Source organism: Psittacula echo (genome assembly GCF_963264785.1).
Source record: "Psittacula echo genome assembly, chromosome: 1".
In the NCBI taxonomy this organism is placed as follows: Eukaryota; Metazoa; Chordata; class Aves; order Psittaciformes; family Psittacidae; genus Psittacula; species Psittacula echo.
In genome coordinates, this window is record NC_137735.1 from 51,748,665 (window position 1) to 51,763,913 (window position 15,249).

Consider the following 15,249-nt stretch of genomic DNA (forward strand, 5'->3'; position numbering starts at 1 on the left):
ATGGAGATATTATTTAAAAGAAAATAAAAATTGATGCTAGATTAGATACATACTCTAGAAAGCACAAGTGAGCTGCCTCTGGTCTTGGTAGACTGAGAGTACAGAGCAACAGAGGAAGTTAACCTTGGTCAAGGTGGGAACATGTGTGTAAGGAATATTTGAAGTTTTGAGAGGAGATCAGGATGCCATCGCTGTCCTGAATTACCTGCTGCTGCAGTAGCTGTGGATTTTCACTGTAGCACCTTTGTTGCTATTATCAGAGTTCATAGTATCTATTTTTTTATTATTATTATTTTGCAGCTTGCAAAAATGACTAAGACTACTGGTTTGACTGAAGACATAGTGTGGAACTGCAAAACACTGCTGAAGGAGAGGGACGTGGTTCTAAAGCTCATGAATAAATGTGAAGACATTTCAAAGAAACTGACAAAACAAGTAACCAGGCTTACTGTAGATGGAGCATACGGATGGAACATTGCTCAACCTTCCATTCTGAATAAGAGGTATCTTTCCCATTTTTATTCTTGCAAGGGTGTCAGGTGGTAAGGTATACTTTTGAAGACTGTGATTTTCAAAAAACTGCGGTCTCTGAAAGTAGAGTTGCAAATGTTTGACACTTAGCAGCTCTCAGTAAGCCAGACGGTGATGTGCAAGACTTGAGGGAATCCAACAGCTGTTTTTAAGCATATCAGGAAAGCTGGTGAGGTTTTAGAACAGTGCTCAGCACCTTGTTTTACTTGCTCCATTTTTTTGTGAATGTGGAAGCCAACTTTGAGTGATGGGATCATGAGTTGTCAACCTACTCCAAACCAAAGACCAAAAAAATTTGCTTTTTTAATGGGGGACCTTATATTTCAAAGATGCTAAATCAAAATTTATCTGAGCTAACTTGTAAAGTTTATCAGCTGGGCTTAAGACATCAGTCAGGAAGTTCAGATGTACAAAATTATCTGGAACCCTGTATCCAGTGGGACAGGCACCAGGGATATAATAGGGGGAAGGATTCATTTTAGAGAGGTAGATTTGTAAGGTTTTCCAAATGAACATTGGGAATAAAGAGAGTGCTTTGGAGGAACAGAGGTGGATATGGTGGGGGAACATTATCCTAAGGATTGGGAAGCATAGGGGTGAAGTGGGAATGGCTGGAGTAGCAACCTGGATTAGGCTTGGAGGCTGTTAGTGGTAAACAGCAAAAGGATTTTCAGCTGGGTCAAAATGAAACCTGAGAGGGAGAAGGAACTGTTTGGAGGGAGCTTATTAGTGATGCTGCATCTTTGGCAAAAAATGGTGAACTAGGCGGCTTGTTGTTGAGTGTGTTTTGTAGGTTGTGTTTGGTGCCAACACCACTAGTAATTGTACAACAAAGCAAACTTAATGATGCAGTTGCTAAATGCCACTTAATTTTTTTGTGTATTTTAAAAATAACCAGTTGTGTAACTGATTTTAACTGGTCGTGGATCACTGATTTTTGAAGAAAGGTGTATGTATTGTAACATTAATTTTGATCATTTAAGATGTTGAAAATTCAGATAAACTGCTTACAAGGATCAGAGATACTCTTTGGTATTCAGGTGACTCATTAAAGTTTGTGGTTTTCACTACATGAGGAGATCTAGAGTGAATTAAAATATAGGCAGTATTAAACTTACTATTCTATGATTAACATAAGTCTAAAGTTGTGTTTCATGGAGAAACAAATAAGAAATCAAGGTTAATATGTCACCATCTTTTAACAGTTTTGTTCTCAAGCCATATCAGAAGATTGGTTTGAACTGGCTAGCACTGCTGCATAAACACAGATTGAATGGCATATTGGCTGATGAAATGGTAAGTGTACACCCTATTTAAGAATCGTTGAAAACTTTGCAAAAATGAGTTTGTTGAATTCTTTCATTTCCTGGAGACCCCAAACAGATTGTAAGTAACTTGTTTTAGCTAATATAACTTAAATTGCAAACAGTTTCTCCAAATGTTTAGAAGCTGCTGAGCTCTTACTTTCAAAGTCAAAGGTAGCCTGGGCACTAGTAAGTACAAGATGCGCAGTGTCTTCTGATGCAGTGGAAGTAGTTTCTACCACAATAGGTTATCCTCAAATCCACTGATTTTAATAGCTCCTTGCCCGTAAATACAATTCACTCTACTTGTCCAGCATTTAGTTGTAGTGAGCCCCTAACTTCTACACTTCTCCATCAATTTCAAAACAGGTAGTTAACAATACAGGAAAAAAAGTGGGTAGAAATGTTTTCTTCTTCAGCATTTCAGCAATCTCTTGTCATTATACTCCCTATAAGTTTTGAAACAAAAAAGATTATAGGTTTGAGGTTTTGTTTGTTGCTGATGTCACCAGTAATTGTATAGCAGAACAAACCTGGTTAGGCAGCTGGCTTCTGTTCATCTTGTGAAGAACCACAAGTGAATGGATGGGTTTGCTTCACTAAGACGTAGGCGTTGTTTCTCAACTTCCATATGTTTCGTATTTGTAAGAACTACCTTATGTATATATTTTGTGGTAGATAAGGTAAATTTTTAAATCTGTGATATGGAAGACAGGAAAGTGAGTACTAGCAGAAACATAAGCTTATCTTGAATTCGATTTCTGTGTTAAATTCCACTTCAGAAATAGCTGGAATATCCTTTATACAACTGGCTCAAATAGAAACAAACAATTAGTTTCCAAGTAATCATTTGTTTGCAGCACTGTTTCAGGAAAGTAATTTTTTTAAAAAGATTTGAGATATGAGCTTGAATAAAATAAAAAACTTCATAAATGGAAAAAATGAATCTCTGATGCTCAAATGCTGAGCTGAAAAGATAAGTGAGTTTGACTGCAATTGTACTTAAGAAGGAGTTGTCTTTTGTAACACAGCGTGGCTAAACAGAACAATTTTTCTGCGCAGATTTGTAATCTCTAGTTAACATTGACTACACTGTAATTGTCTTCTGAGTACAAAAACGCTATTATGTTCTACAGATTGTAAATTTTGTTTAAATGGATTTGTTTCCTCTTAGGGCTTAGGAAAGACAATTCAAGCTATTGCATTTCTAGCTTATCTTTACCAAAAGGGCAACATGGGTCCGCATTTGATTGTTGTGCCAGCTTCAACAATAGGTAAGCTACAAGCTTCAAAATTAGTTGTTCATTTAAAGAATAAAATATCATGGGCAGACTGAAACAAAGGTAATTTTGTAAAGGAAAACCTGATTTTCTTATGGTGTTACTCAGCTCCTTAAGTAACTTGAACTGGAATGCAAACCATACTGAAGGCATGCTTGTTCTGAATTAATTAGGCCTAACATGGAATTTTTTCAATATGATATGTATGCTTCACAAAAAAAGTCAACCTGCTTGTTGAAATTTGTCTCTTTTAGCAAAGTAGTCTTTTCAGTTACTAAATGTTGGCTGAAATTCCTGGTCTTCAGGCTACGCTCAGGATTAGGTTTCATGGCATTTGAGACATTCAGTGTCTTTTTTAATTCAGAATGTGTCAAAGCAGATCAATATCCTAAACTGATGAGGCTGTCTTTGAGATATGTATTTTAATTGTTCAGTGGCCTCAGTCAAAAGCAGACAGAATATGGTAGAATAAAATATGTCAGAAAAGCTGGTGAGTCTGGAGAAACTAGTTCTGTAGGGAATTTAACTTGGTTTTGTTGAATGATTATAGAAAGGAGAAAGTGGCAAGTTTTATTTTGACAGTAAATGCTGATTTTCGTAGAAAATGCTTATTTGGACTTCAGAAATTCCTCTTAACACATAGAAAAACTTTGTTGTTTCAGCGTCAGTTTGAAATTGCCATTTTCATTATGCTTTTAAAATCCACTAAAACCCGTTTTTTAAGATAACTCTTAAAAATGCGTGTTACTTAAAACCTGAGGCGTACATAAATGTGTAAATGAAGTTGTTTTTCTGAAGTGAATCGTAGAGGCTCATGAATCGTAGTAGCAGGTTGGCTTAAGCCATCCATCTTGGGGCTGCCTAGGAAATGCCATCTCCCTGAGCTTTCCTGATACTTCCCTGGAGGTGTCTCCTCAGCTCCAATCTGGACCAAGTGGCATTTAACGGAGATTCCCTTCTGATGTTTTTGGGTCAGCACTTGTGTTGGCTGTCAAGCAGCTTCCCCTTGGGCATAGTAACATCACCGGTGGCTGCTCTGCTGGCTGCACACCTGGAGCTGGGTAGGGCTGTCAAGCTTCCTTGCCTATTCCCAGAGGCACTGTTTCTCCTAATGAAATGCTTCCGGGTGCGAGTAGAGTACCAACAGATGAAGTGATTTGCCCTCTGAGCAATTAACTGTCTAGGGAAGAAATAGGGCTGAAAAGTTAAGCGTTGTGTTATTTTTACATGGTTGTTACAGACCATTCAGAGTCTGTTTCTGTAGGAGTTTAAAATGCAAGGTGGTTAAGCAAAAGTTACTTAAAGCCCGGTTGTGGGTTGTTTCATTTTCCTAAATATTACCAGGTTTTCCAGCATTGAGACAGAAAGTTTCTTGACCTTCAGTAGAATTTAAAGGGATTTGCCTTAAAATCAGGTGTTTGGTTTAATGCTGAGGTGGGTCTGAAGTTATGTAAGTCATAATAAAGTATAAATTATTTTTTTTCTGTTTATTTTAATGGTGTTTTACAGATAACTGGATAAGAGAAATTCGTCTGTGGTGTCCTGATCTGAAAGTCCTTTTTTACTATGGTGAGGAATCCAATTTAGAAATGAATCCAGAAATACAGTTGCTTTCATGGTCACCCTAAGAAAAAAATGAATTGCTCATGGAAGCATTGTTTTAAGACAGTTCTTTAAATGCATGTATTTATTGCTGAATGTGTTTCTGCATACTGTCCTAAATTTTTTATGTATATAAATATATGTAATTGTACCCATTTTATACTTCGTTCTTTTATAGGCTCCCAAGAAGATAGGAAACGTCTCAGAGGTGAAATAATTCATAAAATGGTCGATTTTAATGTGATTATAACTACGTAAGTACAGCACTTAAATAGCAAGTGAGATTTAGTTAGCTCCTGCTGACCTCTAGTGGTGCCACACAACAAACAGTGTTAGGTATGAGAAAGGAACTTATTTTTGTTTCCAGAGATAACTAGGATTTTATTAATGTGTGACAGATACTATGTAGTAGAGGCTTTAGATATTATCTCTCAAGACATACTGATAGATAACATATTACCATGTAATAGATTCGCACAGTTTGAGGGAAAGTGTTACTGAGAGTACTGGCTCATAGAGTAAATTTGTGAGTAGTAAACTGTGTTATGGTTGGTTACTTCTAAGCAGTTTTACTTACTGCCCTTCTTGTATTCTCTCCATAACTCTTCACAATTTTAGAGTTTCTGATTTGATTGTCATAACAGTATGTCCATGTTAAATTTACATTTAATGTATCTTTTATGATGTCTTTCTCTGACAGATACAACTGTGCAATTAGCAGCTCAGATGATAGAGGACTGTTTCGCAGATTGAAACTTAACTATGCAATTTTTGATGAAGGTCATATGCTCAAGAACATGAACTCTGTACGCTACCAGCACCTTATGACAATTAATGTAAGAGGCTTAATTATTGTTGGGTTAGAGGGAACAACTGCTGTTTTTTCTGTTTTGTGTTTACAGGCTTGGGCAAAATGTGTATTAACTGTAAAGTTCATATACACATAATGTTCCAGAAACTGCAGTATGCAAGTGGATTTCAGTGTCGGTGTGGTCTCAAGAGTGGATTCTGTGGTGTTGTCCTGGATTCAGATAGCTGAAACCAGGACAGTTGTGACTCTTTCAGAGAGACAAGCTCCCGAAGAAATGTGCTAAATTCCCTGTAGCGTCATTACAGTGACGGTTCAGTTTCAGTATTGAACAATTTCCCAGTTTTATCTCACTGTAAAAGTAAACTAAAGATAGTAAATATGCTATTCTGGTGACTTGTGCTAAAACACTGTAGTATTTAAGGACCTACTCTGATTGGACTGTGCAGGAAAAGCTAACTTTAAAGTAATTTTTTCTTGTAGCCTGTGGCCTGAGTCAGCATTTTGAAGAAGAGCAAACTTGAGTATAGCTCTTTCTCCAATTACTGTGATTTAGCACTGTTAGCATCTGTACAATAATAATATACGTATGATCACCTACTTACAACTTGCTTTTCAAGATCCTATTTTCATCAAAAGCCTTTTTAAGAAGCTGATCTTCAAGCAATTAAACTATTGCTCTTGCTTGCAATTCAGAACTAGTGCATAAGTAATGTATGACATTAGAATAAATATGATATAAGAGCAATAATTAGCCAGTTACTTAAAAAAAAAACCAAACCACCAACAAACAAGCCAAACAGGAAGAATCCTAATAAACCCAGGAAGGCTTTTCTTAAATCTGGATTAGGGTCTTGAGTAGTCTGAAACTGATATGTGCTCAGTTCCTCACAGATCTGTAAATAGCTTTTTTTGTTTTAACCAAGAAATTATTGCATGAGACTTAAATATTTACTGAATTTAAATAGCTATAATTTAAACCAAGCTCTTTTTATCACTTCTCCATAGCTGTGTTGTTTCTGCCAATATTAATATTTAAGCTGTTCAACTGATGTTTCTCACTGCTGTTTTCCACTTCGAACAAACAGGCACAGCATCGCTTACTGCTGACTGGGACTCCGATTCAGAATAATCTGCTGGAATTGATGTCCATCTTGAATTTTGTTATGCCACATATGTTCAGCAGTAGCACAGCTGAAATCCGAAGGATGTTCTCTTCAAAAACAGTAAGTAGTGCATATTCTTCCCTTGAAAATAACTTTTTCATTTTTTTTGCTTGAACACTGCTCTTGCTGTATAACTCATGTTATACTGGTATCTTATGGAAATGGGTAATGTGATGATAAAAATCTAGAACATGAAGCAATGAAATGAACTATACAAAGAAATAATGTGTTATATAACAGGGCATCTCAGAATGCTAATGGTCCTGTTAGATCTATCTGTTCCGGCTGTTTTTTTCAATGAGTTAGAATAGTTAAGGTAGTGTTGTTACAGCTGAAAACTTCACACTCTAATTAAATTCTTGCAATGTTTTCCTTAGAAGAATGTTGAAGAACAAAGCGCATATGAAAAAGAGAGGATTGCACAGGCAAAGCAGATAATAAAACCGTTCATCTTGAGAAGAGTAAAAGATGAGGTAACGTTTTATCTTTAAAATAATGTTTTCATGTTATCAGAAATCTTTGAAACTAATGACGAAATTAGGGTCAAATTTTGTCAGTGCTAGTTTTAGCTTTTTATCTAGGGAGAGTAAGAAACTTGGGCTATCTTACATCTTTCATGAGTTTGCGAGAAAAAATGTGACCTGCTGCAGCTTTGAGTTTTGATACTTGCTGTCTACAGTTAAGAATTATAGTTGGGAAAGATCACTGAAAGATGATTTGGCACACTGAGAAGTGAGAAATTCTCCACATTAACCACAAAAATATTTGTGACTTCATAGTAGTGACATTTTATTTTAACTGAAAGGATTAAGGTAGTGAATGTGCCTGTATGTATTTGTATATATGTTTGAGTAGAAATGTGTGTTACAAGTTACTTTGCTTCATCAAACTTTTTCTTTTTTCATTCTAAAATCCAAAACCTTTTTGGATTCTTCTATTTAGAATTGCACATAAGAGGAAAACTGAATAGTGACCTGAAAAGTGTTTCTGTGTATATGCATGCTTCAGTAGATGGTAGTTTGATGAGACTATCTCTGATTAGCAGAGGAGTAGGCTCCAGGTATTGCATGTATTATTATTTCATGCAGTTTTAGAATGTGCTGGTCATGTTACATGTTGAGGGCTAGTGGGTGTTATGTATAATCCACATCAAGTTCTGGATAAGTCAAACTGCTGACTCAGTGAAGTTGCAGCCAATTAAAGGAGTTAGGATGGGAAGAGTGCGCAGAGTAGCTTAAAAGCAGGCTTGTAAGATAGTACAGAATTACTGACCTCTACAGTACAGTTTTTTACCTGTTATGTTTTTATTTTGTCAGGTCCTTAAACAACTACCTCCCAAAAAAGATTTCACTGAATTGTATGCCATGTCTGAGAAACAGGGACAACTATACTGTGATCTCCTAAAAAAGTTGAAGAAAAATGTTAAGAGTAATGGTATGTGACAGTCTTGTTTCCTTTTGCTGGATTTTTTACATGTCTGGAATGTCAGATGTGACTACAAAGCCCTTGCTTTGTAGAAATGTCTTGATACTCATAAACTGACTGTATCCCTCCTGTGGATTTTTCGTAAGTTCAGGTTATAGGTGAAATGTCAGCTATTACAAGTAAAGTTCTGAGAGGTAGAGATGTGTCAAATAGGAATCTGTGTACCTCTCCTGAATATGCCTTATTTCTTTGTTAACAGAGAAAAACTCTGATATGGGAAATGTGATGATGCAACTTAGAAAAATGGCTAACCACCCTCTCTTGCATCGCCAGTATTACACAAATGACAAGCTCAGGAAAATGTCCAAGCTTATGCTCAAGGTAAGATGATGACATTCCAAAGCAGTCTTTCATTTCTCACCATTTTTAATGCAACTTAAATAGATTTGATTTTTTTTTTTTTTAATTGTCAGTCCTCTGGTCAAAGATGTGTCTTTGCAAAACTTAATTCATTATTGCTGTTTTTTATTTCTCTGCATCTATTCAATGTTATGATCAAGCTCTATATGTGTCTAACACTGATTTTTGTATCAGATATTAGAATGGAGAGAACAGCTATGGGACTGCAGTCCTCTTCTTTTCATTAGCTCCCCCTTAACACCTCTTCCTTCCATCCCAAAATTTAAAATCAAAGTACTTATCTTGGGTGGGCTTTTGAGTTTACTAGTATTTTCTGAGTAGCGAGAAATCCAGGCTGTACAGAACTAAAATAGGGAAGGCATGAGTATTGAATGGTTGAGGACTGTTTTGTTTTGTTTTTAATTTGGCTGGAGGTAATGCCTGTGGAGTTTGGGGAAAACGTTGCTTCTTTCTAAAGTATAAAAAAAGAATAAAATCAGAATGTGCAACAAGGGCTTTAAGAAAGTTGCAGCTAGCTTTGAATGTCTTCGGTTTTGTTTTAAGATAAAGCCAGCCAAGGCTGGGGGGAAAGGAAGAAGTGACCCACTGGGTTGTGAAGGATTTTTGTCCCTTTTTACTCCTGCTCATACCATTGTACCCTCCAGATATGGCTTTTCTTCTCCTCTTTCTTCCAGGCATGACATCCCTCTACCCACCCTACATCTTGGGCTGGGCTTCCCATGTCTTCTACCATCTATCCAAGGATTGGACCTCCCTTTTAGGGAATGTGTCATCAGGGGAAGAGATCTGATACGGGGGTGAAAGGTCGTAGGGCTTGATGGGAACTAGGTAATTGCTATGGAGGTTATACATACATCTTAGTTTTCGGTAGTGCAAGTTCTTATAAACACTGAATTGCAAAATAATGATCCTCTACTATAAACCTGGGGTTGCAGAGTTCATCTTTTGTTGCTTGCATGAGCCACACCTTGGCCTTTGTCCATGTCTGATTGTGCTACTTTGGCTTTTGGTTTGGTTTTTTTTTTCAGAGATTCTGGATGTTGTTGTGTGGTGTTCTTGGTTTTTCTCATCTGTTTGCAAGACTGTGTATTACATTATTTCGTTTCATTTCTGCTAACAGGAACCCACACACTGCGATGCTAACCCTGACCTTATCTTTGAAGATATGACGGTAATGACAGATTTTGAGCTGCATTTGCTTTGTGAGCAATACTCTCACATCAATGGCTTCAAGTTAGACATGGACCTGATCTTGGATTCTGGAAAGTTTAAGGCACTGGACCACATTCTCTCTGACCTTAAAGAGAAGGTTGGTGCTGAAGATGTCTGAAACATCTTTTCCTGTCCATCTGGAGGGTGGCTGTAAATAACTGGTCAAATTAACTAGCTGTATGTGCAACCCTGTTGCTTTTCTGTGGAGTATTACAATGTGTTTTAGTGCATGTGCAGCATTGCAAAGCAATGCTTACAGCTTTTAATGTGCAAACCTGCCTATGCGCATCCCTTTAGAGACAGCTGAAATAAGCTTTCCCATTTTCCCAAGTTTCAGAATAGTCATCCCAAGTTAACACTACTTCTCAATCTACATAGGGATAGCATTATTTTCATAGCTCATTAACTTTGACCTTTTGTCATTTGAGTAAGTCTGTATTACATTAAAATAATCACGCATGTGTTAAGCAAGTGTAAAGATAAGATGAGGTCACTGCTTTGACTCACAGATTCAGGCTGGCTTATGTTACAAATAAGCATGTACCATAGTACTTCAGAGTGTCCTGAATTTGCACAAGGGTTTGCTGTGCATCTGTCTGATTATTTCAGACAAAAGGGTGCTGCTAGTCAATCCTGTATGGAATATAGCTTAAATTTAAGTTTTTAATGAAAATATTTTCTTTATGTTTATAGAGGGAGTAGATCTGTCATTTATGCGTGTGACATGTGATTTCTAGATTGCTTGAGTCACCTAAGTGCAAAGTATCTAGAAAACAAATTGCGCTGATAAAAGGTGGGTTAATGCAGCAGCAGTACGGGATATGATGCCTTCACTTAAAGTTGGTCCTGACTTGTTGCATTTCAGCAGAGCCTTTTAGTTCAGAAAATAGGGATTCAAAAATCAACTATGCATACATATTTGCACTAATAAAGTATTTGTGTAGTTAGTTGTCTGTAATTGATGTGTTTTAAAACTTTTGTTTCACTTTGTCGTTTCCAGGGAGACAGAGTTGTATTGTTTAGCCAATTTACTATGATGCTGGATATCTTAGAAATTTTCCTAAAAGAAAAGCAACATAGATACTTAAGATTGGATGGAAAAACACAGATTTCTGACCGGTATGTGACTTTTTTGCTGAAGATGAGAGGGAAAAAAATAGATGTGTGAATGGGGAGGGGAGGGAAGAGAAGGGTGTGTGACTTAAAACCCTTGCTTTGGTTTTGCAATGTGTAGAATTTTGTGGTCACTGGCCATTAACTATAGAAGAGGTTGTGTATAACTGAGGGCTTATGCTTGATTTCAGATCGCCTTAGTAAGGATGAGGCAGAAAGGTGAGTTTTAGATGGTTGGGTTACAATCTCAGCCACCAAAATTCAAAACTTTAGTCTTCAGCAGTTCATGGTGTGTATGATTTGCTTCTGTACAGCTTGCCATGAGAAAAGGTCACTTGTATATCTTTTCCTTGGAAGTATAGTGTATATCTGTTACAATAGGCATACAAACCCATTTGTTTCTCTAGGACAAACCATTTACTCTGTCCTTTGCAGCTAAAAGTAGTGCAGTGCTTTTCTTTGAGGTGTGCTGGTTTTCTGCTGCTTCCTGATTTTTATTTTTTTTTTTTTTTAATGTTTCTTAGATGCTCTTTTCTTCATTTCAAAAATCCCTTGTTACTCCTTGTTACTGCTGTGGTATTACTTCCCACTTACAGCTGATGTCTGTTACTTCCCTTGTATATGCAATTAGTACAGAAGACAATCATGAAGCTAAATTCCTCCCCCCTCACCATTTGCTTCATGTATTTCAACCTTCCCTTGTCCTCCAACTTGCTCTTTGTGTTCTGTGATCATTGAAAATCTTTCCAACCCTCTTTTCATTCTTTGCTATTGATCTGTCATTCTGCTTATGTTTCTCTGGTCACTGCTGAGGACTGTTGGTACCCTTTTTCCTTCTGCATAACATCTGTAGTTTTGGGCTGCTTTGCAATGCTACTCTCCTCCCTTTCAGAAGATCATCATCCTAACTACTGTATTCAACTCTGGAGCCAGTGTAGTGGTTTCTCTGGCTTCATGTATGTTTTCTTGTGTTCTGCAGGATACATCTAATAGATGAGTTCAATAACAATAACGACATATTTGTATTCCTCCTGTCAACCAAAGCGGGTGGATTGGGAATTAATCTGACCTCGGCAAATGTTGTTATTCTTCATGACATTGACTGCAACCCGTACAATGACAAACAAGCGGAAGACCGATGCCATAGAGTAGGACAGACAAGGTAAGACTTTTTAATTGTAATGCTTGACTTTTCTTGGAGGCATGTTCTCAAAGAAGGCTAAAAGAACAATATTTAATGATTAAAAGGTCATTTTTAAGCAGAGATTTGTAAACCAGCTCTGGATTGTGTGGGAGCTAGGTAATTGTGTCTCAGCACATGTTGTGGCCAGAATAAACTTTATTTACATTCTCTCCTTATTTTTTCTCCAGTTCTCTAACTCACAAATTCTCTATAATCCTCGAATTTGTGGTGGTAAGAACTATTTCAAGGCAGATCTCAGGTCTTTGAAACTGTTTGGCAGAGCTCTTTTTTCTCTTTGGGAGACTTCTAAGCTCTGAAGAGTGAAACCATGGACTGTTTTAGAGTCCTTTGTCAGAATAAGCTGATGTGAGAAATAAAACACATTTAATAACTGGTATTTGTGTAGTATAGCATGAGAGGGAAGTTAAGTTGTTTCTGTTAATAGAAATTTTGGTGACAGCCCAGACTTGTGGTGACTGGAGTGCAGGAGAAAACAAGTTTTCTGGCAGTGCAGAGCACAGTTGGTCCAGACAGAAAAACCAGAAGCTTTTTCTATTGCCCTTTTGTTCATTTCCTCCTTGTTTTAAACTGAGCTGAGCAAAGGCATAGCACCCTTCCCTTTTACACTAATCCAAAGAAACTGTAAAAATTGATTCATCCTATTTTGTGGTTTTCAGGGAAGTGAAAGTCATAAAGCTAATCAGTAAGGGGACTGTTGAAGAATACATGCTCAAAATCAGCGAGCAAAAACTGAAGTTAGAACAAGATATGACTGCAGCAGATTCAGGTAAGTCTCTTGCAAGTAATGATGTCCACTTAAGTGAATTAAGGTTGTTGCAATGTATTATTCTGAGAAAGAGGAAAAAAAAGTTTTTGATGCGGACAAGCTTTTTTTTTGCCCCATGTTAAATAAGATGTATTTGTGCTGGTGATTGTGCAGTTTGACAGGCAGTCCGTGTGAGTCTGACACACAAATCAATGACAGACTCTTACAAGTAGAGGATTTCATACAGGTTTGGGGATCTAGACTTTTGTCTGTGTGAAACATTTTGAGCTCTACTAACCCTTGTTCCTATTCCCTAGGAGAAGAAGGAAGCATTCCAGCGGATATAGCCATGCTATTAAAAGCTTCATTAGGTCTCTAAATATGCTGTGAAATTCGAGGAAGAAGGTGATACTTTACTCCATGGACTCTACATTTCTGATTAACTTGAGTTTTATGTACGTTTATAACTTTTTGTAGCTTATTATTATTATAATTATTTCATGTTGATGAAAATTTTTAATGCCAATAGCATTCTTTTAATGCTTAAGAATATTAATGGCCCAAATGTGCCAACATTGGATGCTGAAAAAACATCTTTTACAGATTTTCAGAATAGGGACCTGTGTAGTCATCATTTCAATAAATCTGCTACTGCTTTAGATCTGTCAGTATTTTTATAATTATTTCTACCTCCAAATATATATATTTAAACTGTCAGTTTCACTGGATTACACATATAGATTTTTTTATATGTGCCTTATTTGACAATGCTCGAGTCCGTTCCACCTAGTCACGAGTTGTTTGACGTATCATTCTGGCTTTGTATCAACTTGCTCAAATAAAATTCCACAGGTTAACCAAATGTTTCATTTTGTGGTTATTGGGGGAAGGGGAGAGGGGGAATAATTTGCATTTATAAAGCAAATAGCTTTCAAACTAGCTGAAATGTTCCATTTGAACTGATCTGGCTTTATCCAGCACTAATTAATTACTAAGGTTTCATCATTCACCAATCACAGTTGTTTTAAGGATACTGATTATAAAAGCAGAATTCCTGCCAAATGGACTTTCCATCCAGGTTGCAGGGTTTTTTGTCAGTCCTTGATGCAGATACCAGATCTGTGTTCTGACAGTGAAATGCCTTAAACGCAAAGCGCATTTCTTGCTCTTCTCTGGAAGTTTCAATGAATTTTTAATTTATCTCAGTGAAATGAAGAGCTTCAGTGCTATCAGTGGTGAGGTGTGCCTTCACCCGAAGTTTATAATCTCCTGGCAAGGATGTGATTTGAGGAGGTAGGAGAGAAGGATGTCCATTTCCTTGGACAGAGGAAGAGACTGAAATTCAGTCTTTTGAACCCAGGAGTATTTAAGATTTAAGACTGCTGCTTTTTTAGAAGCTGGGAAAAGGCAAAGTGTGGGGAAGTCCTTATTGTCACAGCTGTTGAAGTCTCACCTGCTGTGTGCTCTGTGCAGAGCTCAGTAGTTTGTGTGGTGTTACGGTGTGGTATGTGATACGTGTGATATATATCGGTTAATGTAGTCTGGCTGAGGAGTGGTTACTCCTTAGACAATCTCTTAAGGGATCTTTGATTGTAGAGTCACCATCCTTGGAGATACTCAAAAGCTGTCTGGACACAGTCTTGTGCGGCTGGCTGTAGGTGGCCCTGCTTGAGCAGGGAGTTCAGACCAGATGCCATCCAGAGGTCCCTTCAGCCTCAACTGTTCTGTGATTCTGTGTCTGCATGGAAAGATGTACAGGGAAAAAAAGACATAATGCAGCTATCTGTAGTCTATTGAAGAAGTGAGCGGGAGCTGAAGAAATAAAAATCTCTAGAGAGGTAGAACAAAGCATGCAAGGAATTGGAAAGGAGGTGAAGATGCCACATTGGGATGAGCAAAAGACTGGACCTTGCTTTCAGTTGTGCTATTACCTGTTTGTCTCTGAACTGTTAGTGGTTGATCGGTGTTACTTATATGATTCAATGAAATAATATGGTGAGAGGGAAAAGCAAGTGTGAAGGGAAACACTTTCCCAGCAGTGGCCATTTTCAGCCAAGAGGATTGCTCAAGTTTGTTTTGGCTTATCTGCTTACACCACACAGTGGGGTCCTCTTGCAAGCACTTGTCTCCCCTTGAGTTTGTATAAACCACTTGCATCTACAACCCTCCGCTTTGCCAGGGTTTCCACCTACCTGTTTACCCCAGTGCCAGAACAACCATTCATTCATTCATTCATTCTAAACCTGGTTTCCACCACTGCCCCCCACCAATTTGTCTTCTCCTTAGTGGAAGAGGTAGCTGCTGAATCTTTTGCAGCTGGTGTGCTCATGGAGAATGGGCACTGGTGTGGGTACCACCTCAGCTGTGCCGCTGCTTTTTGTTTGATTTGGGCTTTTGGTGGTTGGTTGTTTTCTTCCGTGGCCCAGCATACGTTTCAAA

The 15,249-nt window shown here is 37.6% G+C and overlaps 1 protein-coding gene across 1 annotated transcript in view; it reads left to right on the forward strand.

Moving 5' to 3' along the window:
• SMARCAD1 (SNF2 related chromatin remodeling ATPase with DExD box 1) overlaps positions 1–13,189 on the forward strand; it is a gene marked incomplete at its 3' end in the record, with an annotated part of 37,467 nt that extends 24,278 nt beyond the window's left edge. The window contains exons 11-25 of the mRNA XM_080635904.1: positions 301–503; positions 1,737–1,827; positions 3,010–3,109; positions 4,625–4,684; positions 4,896–4,971; positions 5,418–5,553; positions 6,614–6,751; positions 7,069–7,164; positions 8,008–8,125; positions 8,376–8,497; positions 9,657–9,845; positions 10,749–10,867; positions 11,841–12,023; positions 12,722–12,831; positions 13,128–13,189. Coding sequence (XP_080492030.1) covers positions 301–503; positions 1,737–1,827; positions 3,010–3,109; positions 4,625–4,684; positions 4,896–4,971; positions 5,418–5,553; positions 6,614–6,751; positions 7,069–7,164; positions 8,008–8,125; positions 8,376–8,497; positions 9,657–9,845; positions 10,749–10,867; positions 11,841–12,023; positions 12,722–12,831; positions 13,128–13,189 — 1,803 coding nt within the window. The remainder of the gene's footprint in view (positions 1–300; positions 504–1,736; positions 1,828–3,009; positions 3,110–4,624; positions 4,685–4,895; positions 4,972–5,417; positions 5,554–6,613; positions 6,752–7,068; positions 7,165–8,007; positions 8,126–8,375; positions 8,498–9,656; positions 9,846–10,748; positions 10,868–11,840; positions 12,024–12,721; positions 12,832–13,127) is intronic.
• Between the last annotated feature and the right edge of the window lie 2,060 nt (positions 13,190–15,249).